The sequence below is a fragment of the Saccopteryx bilineata genome, chromosome 3 (assembly GCF_036850765.1).
Source record: "Saccopteryx bilineata isolate mSacBil1 chromosome 3, mSacBil1_pri_phased_curated, whole genome shotgun sequence".
In the NCBI taxonomy this organism is placed as follows: Eukaryota; Metazoa; Chordata; class Mammalia; order Chiroptera; family Emballonuridae; genus Saccopteryx; species Saccopteryx bilineata.
In genome coordinates this window covers 250,984,076-250,997,478 of record NC_089492.1, presented here as the reverse complement: position 1 = coordinate 250,997,478, position 13,403 = coordinate 250,984,076, and the positions used below count along the sequence as shown (strand labels likewise).

The window sequence follows — 13,403 nt, the reverse complement described above, 5'->3', positions numbered from 1 at the left end:
CTTCCACTGGAACATTTTACATACATATATATATATATCTATATATGAATAGATATATAGATATATATATGTATATGTATCTTGCATCACCACAAAAACTACAAGTTCAGTCTAAAATATTTTTCTTCTCACCCAGAATTTAAGGAAAAACAATAAACTGGAAACCAGAATCAGAACAAAAAGAATGATGAAAACATGCCAAATTAAGCACTGTTCATACAATTAAGCAGGATAAAATATTTACATTTACTTCATAATATTGCTTTAATCAGTATTTACCAAATTAGAGAGTATATAATTGATTTAGTGAATTGTTATCAATCTCCTAGAGAATAGAATAGAATAGAATAGAATAGAATAGAATAGAATAGAATAGAATAGAATAGAATAGAATAGAAATTATCAGTATGTGTCACTTAATATTAGGACCAAATCTTGTTTCATAAAACTTTTTACTCTAATACATAATTGTACATGTGTATTTTGGATCCCAAGTATTTCTCATTGTAGGTTATAGTCAAAAAAGTCTGAACATGACTAGCTTAGCTCTTACCAGAGTTTAGGTACTAGAATAATCACTGATCCATAGACAAAACCCTATCCTTTCTCCCACTTGTTAGATTCAAAGAAAGTAATCTTGGAAGGAAGACATTGGAACAGAGAAAATGCCCAAGGCAGGAAAGAATGTCACTGTTGGAATCCAATGTGAGCTCCTAAGTATCTAGGAATAGAATCTATGCAATGATACTTCACATGTCTAAATTTTGTCACAACTTCTTAGAACCCAAGAAAACAACTAAAGGTAGTAAAGCTGGTCATTGACTTACTGTTTTCCTAACTCCAAATTCACCATTCTATAGTCTATTCTTGATGCTTGGACTAGGATTCTACAAAATTATTTACAGGGTGGGGCAAAATAGGTGTATAGTTGGGAGTATGCAAAACACTGAATTTATTCTTGTATTATTATATTGTACTATTTTCCACGTGAATAAGTGTAAACCTACTTTTGCCCCATCCCATATTTCCCTTTGGCATATTATTTCCTGATAAAGTTATGCAGGAAGGATACTAAAGATTAGTAATTAGGAAGAGAAGAGGAACAACTTTCTTCTTCCTGTTTGCATACATTTCCATCAGCTTCATCCTGTAGGTCTGTCGCCCGCTTTTTCCCCAACATTTTTATAACCAACTTCTTGACATCCCCTCACAGATACCAGTAGTAGCTGAACAGTATGCACTCCAGAGGTTTAATCCTCAGCGTCAAGGGTTCCCTGTGAGCTTCAAAATTCTGTTAGTCCATTTTTCCCTAGATCCAAGAGTGGTAATTTCCCAAAGCAGTTATTATATCTAGGTTATTTCCATTTTACTTTTTTTTCCCTCTCTTTTAGTCTTCCACACTTATTTAACCAATCCTTTATTAAATCCCCTGTGTTGAAAAACCCTAGTGTGGTTTGATTTTCTTGATAATGGAGATGTCTCAGGAAACAAAGGATTCAGGCTCTGGATTGATTATGTCTCTGCCCCCCTTCAGTGCACTGCTGAACTCCTTGTCAGTGGAAAATGGGATACTAGTGATCCAAGCCATAATAGGAATAATGATTAAATTATCACTGGCAGTGAATTATAATCACATGCCTTTGAAACAAATGTCCAGGAGGCCCAAATGATGGTCTGACTTGTCCATGATGGTGGTTATAATGACAACAAGGACTATGGGCTGGCTGCTTCTGATTCTAAAGGAGAGCTTACAAAAGAAAATAACCTATCTAGGGGTTTTAACTTTCAATTCAAGTCACAATAAGAGAATGACAGAGCTTCTGACATGGCCCTTTAAAAACTTCTTTATTTCTGTAACCATGGATATGATCCTGCTGAGAATTAGACCCAAAATTTAATTTTGCAGCTTGCATAATTAAAATGAAAGTTGAACATACAACTTTCTAAGTCTTTCTTGTAAAAGTTAGGCACTGTTTTTGAAGGAGTGGGACCCTAAGACGTAAAATGAGGATTCCTGAGTAGAATCGAATGGTTAGAAAGGAATCCCTGAAGACTCTCTGAGTGTCCACCCCCATGACTGAAAAGGTTAGCTCTTTGCCTTTGACTGAAAACTATCAATACTCGAACCTGAGACAGGTGCCTTGAAATGGATACCTATTCTTAAAACCTAACTCTACCATTCTTTATTGCCTCCAAAACCAAATCTAGGCACACTCCAAGAAAACGAGTACAGTGTCTTAACTGAGAGACAGTAACTTATATCCAAAAACAATTATAAGATTTTTCCTAAATTGTATCAGCAAAAACCTAGGGATTAGGTATAAAAATACATTTAAAGTGAATTTGACCACAAGAGTTTGGATAGGGCCAAATATAACATGTTTGCTTAAGTAGCTTCAAGTACCTCTAATAGTTTGCTTGCTGACTGAATGAAACTTAAGTTCCAAAGGAATCTACACTGAATAAGAAATAAATGCCCAAACTTTCCTGGCAAAAATGTAGAAGAAATCCAGATGCTTAGAAAAATACAAATGCTCGAGGAGATTTACCATGTACAAGCTAATTATAGACACATTCTCCTATTACATCGTCCATGAGGTCCCAGAGGACATTGCAGTCAAGCACTGAGAAATACATTAGTAAGATTATCTGAATTCTTGAAAAACCCTGTAGGGGTGTCTTCTCTGGGTTGGGAATGTCATGGCACCACTGAAAAAGACTCCCTAATGATCATGACAGATCTCGGAGTGCAGAAGTCAAATGGCAGAATTTAGCAAGAAAAAGGTGGGAACAATTAGTTAATGGATAGCACAGACAAAAAAGAGGCATTTCAACCTGCTGAGATCTCTAGTAGTACTTAATTGGACATGGTATTTCTAAGGAACAAAAGTAAAAGTCAGACTACTAAAATATTACTTGGTCTATTTATAGTAGAAACCATAGACCTGACACTCTAAATCCTAACTTCCCTAACCACAATGGAAAGTTAGAGTCACTTCCAGTTTCCAAATGCAAGTTCATTCATAGAAATAGTTTCTGGTGTCCCCAAAGAAAATTCAACAGAGCCACATGCATGTAACTGTAGAGTTTCCTCAAAGACATTCCCTCAGAGATCTGCAGCCATTTACTAGGGTATATGTATAATGATAAAAGGGAAATAATCAAGCTCTCTTGGGGATTACTAAATGCTAACTCTAAAAATCATCCCTTATATTCCTGGGAATATAAAAGTGTGTTTATGGTGATAAATGAAGTTTTGGCCCAAATTCACTTATACTGAGTTCAAACAATCTGTCAGCCTATCCTGTAGTTTTTCCAGAAACCCAGAGCCTGAATGTATAATTGAAAGAGAGACACTCAGTAACTGGTAGACATCCCATATTGGCTTCCTACTCCATTGAGACTGGGTTATTATGTAGAGAGGGACAGCAAGAAGCAGCTAATCTTGCACACAGGTTTTTTTCTCTATAAAACTTGCAAGACCATGACAAGTACTTTTGCTTTCACCCAGAATAGTAAAAGGCAATATATCGTCACTGTCTTTTCCTGAAAATATGTTAATTCTCCTGCTCTTTGTCACAGTAATCTAGTCTGGAGAGATCTTGATCACCTAGATATTCCATAAAATGTTACACTGATGACAATGGAGAGTTGTCCTAAAGAGCAAAAGTATCAAGTACTTGGATGCTTTGGAAGACACATGCCACTTTGGTGAAGTCTCCGTGGTCCAACGGTCAGAAGCATAGCAGGGTAAAATGCCGGTTGCTGTACCCTTGCACTTCCCATCAATATATGTGATAACTAAGTTAAGTGAGCAAGAAAAATGTTTGGACTGGGAAAGGAAATAAATGGTTATTATATACTGACACCAACCACAAAAAGATTGCTAAAGCATTACAGCCCCAGTCAAAGATATCTCTGAAAGACAGCAGTAAAAGAAAAGCCTCCCAGTGAGGACAATTTAAGGATGTGCCACAGGTTGACCGCTTCATTTAGAAGGAAAAAGAGCCTGAGGCAGATATCCACATTGATATTAATAGGTTGGCCAGCTGGATCAGGACTCAGAAAGAATAAAAGGGAAGTCAAGGAAAAAAACTTGCAAATAGATCTTTTAGAACAGTGTTCTAGAATGAACACAAAAGGTGACCATGTATGTTTCTGAGGTGAATGTTTACAGGCTATCCACTGAACTGGAGGTTCTCAACATGGATAAGATGACATAGTTCTATCGATGTCAATCAGCTTTGTCCTCTTGCTGTCCCAGCGGTGCTCGGGGCATTTATGTACAATGTGTCCATGCCAATAGAAGTGGAGTTTAGGCATAGACCTAACATCAAATCCCCCTCACCAAATCTGAATCTGGGTAGGAAAAATACTGCCTAAAATGTAAACAAGACCAATATGGAACCATTTCCAGAGATCTAGTAATAGATTACTTACATCATGGAGAGGGCAATGATCATTTTCACTTAACAACAGTTTTCTGGATAAGAAACTGACTTCCTTGGCAGCAATGCTTCTGCCAGCACCACCACTCACAGATTAGGGAGTGCCTTATTGATCTATTTCAGCACAACTCTAGTTCTAACCCAGGAATTCATTTTACAGCAAAAGAAGTGAAGCAACGGTATCATTTGTGTGTACCACTACCCAGAACAAGTAGCTTGATAGAACAGTGGACTGGACTGCTGAAGACAGTTACAGCACAGGTAGGGAGACAATCCTCTCAAAGCTTGGTGTTCCACCTTTAAAGATGTGGTATATATGCTTTTCATCAGTGACCAAAACACAGTGGTATTACCTATGTTGCCAGAAAACATGGGTATGAGAATTAAGTGGTGATAGTGTTTCCTCCTATTATGCCTAATAACTCACCAAAATTTGCTTCCTGAAACTTTGGGCTTAGGTGATTCATAATCATAGATCCTAACTACATAACGTTTTCACAGTACTCCCACTAAATTCTAATTCTAATTATGCTACTGAAACAACTAGCAAAAAAGGGGGTACTTGCTGGGATAACTGGTTCTGATCATAGCTAGATTTATTGGCATCCCCTTTTTACTCTTTCAGCCTGCTCCACATTTGTGTAACTAATTCCCTATATAAAATTCCCTCTGTTTGAAATTCCTAGTGTGCTTTTCTTTTTCTTTATCAAACTCTTAATTCTAGGAGGTAGCTTAATAGTTCTAACTAGAGTAGGTTATTTAGTGTGGCTGTCAGCCACAAAGTCAGTTTTAAGTTATCATTTGAGAATTTGCTTATTGGCTACAATTACTCTATTTCAAGATCAATATAAAATAGAGAATTTATATTAGAGTTTTTCAGTAGCAATCCAAAAAATGAGAAGAGACTACCAATTAATAAATGAACTTATAAACTTTGACTAATATTCAATGACATCAAAAAGTGCAAAGGCATCCAAAATGCTGACTAGGCCCTCTGCCAGCACCTGGCCCATGGGCTCAGTGGTAGAGTGTCAGCCTGGCATGTGGATGTCCCAGGTTCAATTCCCAGTCAGGGCACACAGGAGAAGCTTCTCCACCACTCCCTCTCTTGCTCCCCCCTCCCCTCCTACAGCCATGGCTCAATTGGAGTGAGTTGGCCCTGGGCACTGAGGATGGCTCCATGGCCTCTGCCTCAGGTACTAAAAAGAGCTCAGTTGCTGAACATCATCCCCTAGTGGGCTGTCTCTCTGCCTCCCCTCCTCACTAGATTAAAAAAAATTTTGTTGACTCAAAAAAAGTATTTTTAAGATTTTTCACTATAGGATGTAGACTACTATCCTTTAATTTGACCTCAGTATTTTTTCTAGTTAATAATTTTAAATGTAAAATGTAATTAAAAATAAATTTTAAATTAAAAAATAATTCTACAAAGGACTTTGATTGGTAGGAGAAACTCTACAGAGAAATCTATTCTAGACCTAAACTTCAACTAGAAGAGTATTTTTATCCTTTCTCAATTTTCCTCTACAAACCACACAGTTCCTTGAAAGACAGTGAACAATAACTCTACACTTTATTTCAATTTTTAAAAGTCTACATTATGGTAAAATCTCTATATACAAAAAAAATGTGTTTAAAAGATAAACTTGTCTTTAGGAATAAAAATCAAATATTCTAAATGGGTACAAGAAAAGATAATAAATAGAAATTAACTGGGAAAAATTGATTTTTCTAAATTAGAAAACTTTGATATTTATATATTCTGAAATCATAATGGTCAAGGTTTGAATACAACAGACAAAAAACATACATCTCTCTAGGTCATAACAAATATGAATTAATATATAGCACCTATTTAGTCAATGGGTAAAATTACACTATTCATAAAATTTTAGAAAACATAGGATCTGCTCTCTTTTAGAAATTACTTGTAATTCATTAGCACTACTTTTTTTTAATTTGAATTTAAAAAGTTACATTTAAAGGGATGACATTGATCAGTAAGAGTACATAGGTTTCCGGTAAACATTTCTATAGCATTTGAACTGTTGATTATGTTGTATACCCATCACCCAAAGTCAAATCATTTTCTGTCACCTTATGTTTGTCCATCTTTACTCCCTTCCTTCTACCCCTTCCTCCAAACCCTCCTCCCTCTGGTAACCACTTCGCTTTTATCTATGCCCATGAGTCTCAGTTTTATATCCCACCTATGTAGCACTTCTTTCTAACAATAACTATTTCCAAAAATAATTTTAAAAGGGGCTCTGGACAATATGATAAATATACAAAAACTTTATACCAAGATGTAATAAATATAATGTACACACTTGATGTTTTTGACTGACTTACATTTGTGACTGCATAAGTTACACATTTTGTAAATATGTCTTATTAGCAATATTTCATCTAGTGAAATAAGTATTGAAGAGTGAGGCAGAAGACTTGCTTAATTTTTTTTGAGACAAACAGACAGACAGGGACAGACAGGAAGGGGGAGAGATGAGAAGCATCAACTGGTAGTTGCAGTACTTTAGTTGTTCATTGATTGCTTTCTCATATGTGCCTTGACTGGGGGGCTCCAGCTGAGCCAGTGACCCCTTGCTCAAGCCAGCAACCTTAGACTCAAGCCAGCAAACATGGGGTCATGTCTATGATCCCATGCTCAAGCCAGTGACCCCACACTCAAACTGGTGAACCTGCTTTCAAGCCAGATGAGCCTACCCTCAAGCCAGCAACCTTGGGAATTTTGAATCTGGGTCATCAGCGTCCCAAGTTGATGCTCTGTCCACTGCGCCACCACCTGGTCAGGCACTTAAATTCTTGACTCCAGTAACATCATGTTGAACCACTTAGGCCAAGTCACTTCATGGCTTATTCTCTCTACCTATAAACTAAGGGATAATAATATCTGCCTCTACTCAAATAACCACTAAATTATACTGCTCACAAAAATTAGGTGATTTTTATTGCTTTATATTCATTTTGAAATGTCCCCTAATTTTTGTGAGCAATATAGATAATAACTAAACACAAAGCTGTGGGAGAAAGATATTTTATACACATGTATTAAATCTCAACTTTTTGGCTGGCTCAGTGGATAGAGCATCAACCAGACATATGGGTAACCCAGGTTCAATTCCCAGTCAGGGCTCACAGGAGCAGCAACCAATCCACTTCTCTTCCCATCTCATAGCCAATGGCTCAATTGGTTCATGTCAGCCTCAGGTGCTAAAAACAGCTTTGCTGATTCGAGCATCAACCCCAAACAGGGACTGCCAGGTGGATCCCATTCAGGGTGCCTGCAGCAGTTTATCTTACTATCTCCCCTTCTATCACTTAAAAAAAATCAACTCCTCAACCCAAAGGAAAAAGTTCTTAAGACAAAAGTTGTGACAATTCTGGCTTACCAACCTTGAAGAGGACAGAGTGGTATAAAAAAAAAGCATAACTAACAGTTCAGGCTTCACTATCTACTACTCTTGTGACTTTGACCAAGTCTACGTAAACTCTCTAACCTTCAGTTTCCTCATCTATGATAATGAACATTTTATCTCTTAAGGTTGGTAATGACTATTAAATAAGGAAAAACATGTTAATTACTTAATTAATGAGCTAAGCATTAAAATAATGTAAGTTTCTTTGCCCTTAAACTTAATCAGTACACTAAAATCCATATTCCCACTTTTAAATTCACACAAAAATCTGATTTCAAGAAAAGTTAAAAAGCACAGAGATGGTGCTCTTCTCCCTCCAAAAATAATTCATCTTTATATAAAACAAAACAAAACAAAAACACTCTTTTTGCTAACTTTTTTCTCTGTTAAGGTATAAACTGACAAATTAAGAGTCACGTGTATTCACACACTATATTCAACTTTAGTACAAAAGTCAAACATACAAAACAAAGAGCCTTTTAAATGCCAACATATTACATCCCTAGTATTGTGTTTTCCACTTTCAATGTTAAGCCTATGAGAGAGTACAAAGAGCCCACTTTCGTTTTCCTCTGGTCAGCAGCCATACAGAGGAATTTTCAGATATTTCAAATCCACAGTGATTCCAAAGCTGAAGAAGAAAAGTTAGTAGGAAGGAAAATAGTTAAAGACTATTACTAGATACAACTGTATCTTCTATGGACATGATTTATTCCTTTAATTTAATAAATGAAAAAAACTTATTCTGATGAAAGTGAAACCCAAATATTATAGTAACCTGATTGAAAATCAACTTATTATTAAATCTCTAGGTATAAAATATATTAAGCAAAAAAAAGCATCTGCAACAAAGGAAATGGAAATGTTTCCAGGTATGAGGGAATTTCTATAGTTCATCCATAGCAAATACTATAAAATGTAAGATATATCCAGTATGCACTTAGAACCCAGCAGCTGAATCCACAAGGGTTTAGCAAGCAAAAATTTTGGCAAAAGAAGTAGAATAACATTTATTCAAGAATAAAACTGAAGCCATATTTAGCAGTCTAAAACTTTCTAAACCAAGGGGGAAAAAATGATCATAAAGGAGGCTCCTATAATCATCTGGTCTGCTTTCTAGGCAAGGTTAAAACTGAATGCTTTTGAACCAAAAAAAAAGAAAAAGAAAATGATTGAACCAAAAAAAAAATGGTAGCACAGGCTCTGGAAATCAGCTACATTTACTCTGGATGAACCTCTAACAGTTTTTTTTAAAAGGGTAGGGAATAGCTCCATTTGCTTTTACCTAAAAACCATTAATCATTAGGTGGTACAGGTACCAAACAGAATTTTGCTTCCTTTATAAATATACACAGTTGACAGCACATTTTGCCATTCCTGGTGAATTTTCAAATGTTTTTGCAACAGCACTTTTCTCCCTCTCCAAAACAACTTCATTCCTAGTCTGCTGTTTCTGTTTGCCTCATCTGCACTTAACAGATCACGCTTCAGTGACTTAGAAATCCCAGCCACCAAAATTCAAGCCAAAGTTTTGGGAATCAAGCAATTAAACTACACTTGGAAAGGAGAATGGTTTTACCTCCTATGACTTTATAGTGTGCTTGTTTAATTCAAAACCAGAGCCCCAAAACCAGAGTCTCAGATTTTAAAGAGAGAAAAATTATAATTCAACAAATTATTTTGTAACAATTATAGTTCTCTTGGCATCACCTTCCAATTTTAACTTCTGGCAATGACACAAAACCATGAAGACCATTCCACATGTTAATACTGGATTCTTAAGGAAATACAGTTCAGCACTCTGGGAATTTCATTATTAAGGACTAACTGAGATTATGGAAAGTAATCATGAACTTAATTTAGAAACCAAAAGAAAGGAAAAAAGAATGTAGTAAAGTTAGCGATAAAGCCTATATTCGTAGATGATAACCTTGCTCTGGGGATACTGAATCATATCGTTTTCTTGCTACCAATGGTTTAAAGCTTTCAGTTCCTTCCATCTTAAAAATTAGAAGTTGATCTTAAAAAAAAGCTTTCTTAAAAATAAAATAAAACCACCTTTAAAAATTATATCACCCAATCTGAAATAACATTATATGGTTAAAAGTTAGACTTTAGGAAATATAATGACAAAAATGTCTGAAAGAATAGTAACTATATTAAAATGAACTTATACACCAAAGATCAAATGCTCTATCAAAATGTGAAACAACATATTAATAAATGTCTCTTTTATGCTTGGCTAAATTCTCATCTTACCTTTAAGCACCTTATAACATACCTTTGTAGAATGCCGTTTTCCTGGGGTATTACACCATTGATAGCTGCCTGCAAACAGAAAACAGAGGCTATTTAAAGAAAGAGAAAAATGTTCAGGGGTAGGTTGCAACAGGGTTATGAACATTATAAAGAGAAATAAATACATTTTGAAAATTCTAAACAAAATACTAAATGTATTCTTAATGATTCAAAATATTATTAAATGTTTCTCTATAGCTCTATAATAAAACCGTATTTTAGAAAAATTTTAAAACATATTATTTGGCACATAATATTCCCAAATTTTAACTCAAAATAAGCTTAATTCCACAGCTCTCATTTAAGCAAAATATCCACAAAACCAATGTTTAAGGATGTCAAAACAAGTAAAATCAGTACCTTTAAGTAATCTTTCTTCTATTTTTTTTTTTTTTTTTGTATTTTTCTGAAGCTGGAAACAGGGAGAGACAGTCAGACAGACTCCCACATGCGCCCGACCGGGATCCACCCCGCACGCCCACCAGGGGCGATGCTCTGCCCACCAGGGGGCGATGCTCTGCCCCTCCGGGGGGTTGCTCTGCCACGACCAGAGCCACTCTAGTGCCTGGGGCAGAGGCCAAGGAGCCATCCCCAGCGCCCGGGCCATCTTTGCTCCAATGGAGCCTTGGCTGCGGGAGGGGAAGAGAGAGACAGAGAGGAAGGAGGGGGTGGGGGTGGAGAAGCAAATGGGCACTTCTCCCATGTGCCCTGGCCGAGAATCGAACCCGGGTCCCCCACACGCCAGGCCGATGCTCTACCGCTGAGCCAACCAGCCAGGGCTAAGTAATCTTTCTAACATTACTTTCTTCCTCAGTTTGAGAAGAACAAGATACAAAGTCACAAATAAAAAAAAATCTTTTTTTAAAACTCCAAAAAGAATTAAAACTCCAAAACTCCAAAAATTAGCTCAGGAATTAAATTCATTCTTTTGAGTTATAATCATCTTTTTGAAAAGAACATTTAGAAGGAAAAAATATAGAGGCATAATTTCTTTGACAAACACACCACCACGATTTTATCAGATTACAAAAGGAGGCAGGAGCATCACTAGGGAAGTTTCCTTATATAAAACATTCCTAAAATTGGTCTCTAAGTCAACAAGTCACCAATTACTTAGAACACAGCACAACTGTGACATACGTTTTTTTGAAGTCTACTAAGCAATCAGGCTGTTATATCCTAGATTGTGGACAGTTCACTGCATGGTAATAGAGAAGATTATCTGGAAGAAAATAATGTTCTATCCAACTTTATTTTTGTATCATAACTTCTTCCTTCTACTTTTCCATCTATATCCACATTAAAAGGGGGAGAAAAACAAAGCTAACACTTCAATGTTTTATCAGCTGTCTGGAAATCAATTGCCAAAGGAGTTTGTGTATTTTGTGAAACGTTAACTTAAATATTTGCCAGAGGCGGGTCAACTTTACAATGTTATACTGTTGAATGGAAATAGAATGTAAGATGCTTGCTATGAATTTTGAGAGTTGTAATGCTCTACTGGCAAAAAACAAAGAAATCTACAAATTAATATAGACAGTATATGCCATAGCCCCAACAACTCTAGAGTCTCAAAAAATCCTTTGAGTCAAGCAAATGCTCAAATCAGTTTTCAAAGCCACAAATTCAATGGAAGTACCTCTGCCTAGCGCCAGGTCAATTATCCCTTTTCTGTTGATAGCAACAGTTCCACATACACTATCACTTTTGCTAAAAAATAGAAAATGGTAAACGATTGTTCTATGGTGTTGGAAAATAAACAAAATACCATAGTTTGGAAAGATTTTGTTCCAATTTTCACTAGGGAATGCCTAGGTATAACAAAAAGAGTATTAAGGATTTATAAAATCCAAAGTTTGAATCTAGACTCTCTTATTAATTTGATGACCTTAACATAATCTATATTCACTGAACCTCCCTGAGCCTTAGGTTCCTCATCTGTAATAATGAGCTAATACCACAATCTCAGCCAAAATGGGCCTGCTTTTTATTCCTCAAGAGCATCAAGTTCTATTTCTTAAAGCCTATGGAGATACAATATCTGTTTGCAATGCCCTTTCCCCATTCTTTGTTTGGCTAAACCTTAATAATCATAATAGAGGTTTCTGTTAAATATACTATTTAATTTTTTTCTTCTGATCAACCCCATCTAAGTAGGTTTGCTCTCACAAAGAACCCTGTACTTTTCCTTCATATAATTGCTAATTACTTATTTGGTGATTATTTGTTGTATGTCTGCCTTTCTCACTAGACAGTACAGGCCCCATGACGGAAGAAATGATATTAAGTTTGTTCACCTCTTAATCCCCGTTCCATAGCGCAGTGCCAATGTATAAAAGATTCTCAATGATTATTTGTTAAATGAATAATGCTAGGAATCCAGAGAACAGCTTCAGAGTCAAGATTTGAGGAAGGCTCAGAGAAAGCTTCCTGTATTAAACAATGTCGCAACTGAGACTAAAGGATAAATAAAAAATAGTACTAGCCTTTGGTAGACATATATTTTATTCCTATTGGGTAAATTCCTGAGAGCAGAACTGTAGATTCTTGATCAGTGTGTGTTTAACTTTATACAAATCATTAAAAGTGTTACCAAAGTTCTTGTACCATTTTACACTCACATCAGCAATGTATGCGAGTTCTAGTCCTCCAAATCCTCACCATCATTTGGTGTCATTAGTCTTTTTAATTCCAGCCATCCTATTGTGTTAGAAGTGGCTTTCTTTGTGGTACTCTTTTTAAAAATTAACTTTCCTGATGATAAAACTAATCTATTTTAAGTGTAGAAAATGATTAAGTTTTGATAGTGTATATACACCATCACCAGAGTCTTCATCCCTAAATTTCCCTATAGTACCTTCCCTATCATTCCCCACCAATCCCAAGTCACCCTTGAACTGTATTTTTAAAATAGAGAGCAAATTAAGAATTTCATATACATGAAATCATATATTTCCTCTTATGTGTCTGAATTCATTCATTTAGCTTAATATTTTTGAGATGTACCCATGCAGTTGAATGTATCTATAGTCTGTTCCTTTATATTGCCAAGTAGTATTCCATTGTATACAGTGCTATACCCAAAACAACATTTGCCTGTTGTTGGGCATTTGAGTTGCTTCCAGCATTGCAAATAATACTGCTACGAATATTAATACATAATTATTTGGGGGGGTATATATTTTGATTTCTTCAGATAAACACTTAAGAGTACAAATGC

General features: G+C 35.8%; 1 protein-coding gene across 1 annotated transcript in view; it reads right to left on the bottom strand.

Annotated features, from left to right (window-relative positions):
- The window catches only part of FAF1 (Fas associated factor 1), a 496,086-nt gene that overhangs the window by 351,857 nt on the left and 130,826 nt on the right, over positions 1-13,403 (bottom strand). Inside the window, exon 3 of the mRNA XM_066269224.1 lies at positions 10,167-10,213. Coding sequence (XP_066125321.1) covers positions 10,167-10,213 — 47 coding nt within the window. The remainder of the gene's footprint in view (positions 1-10,166; positions 10,214-13,403) is intronic.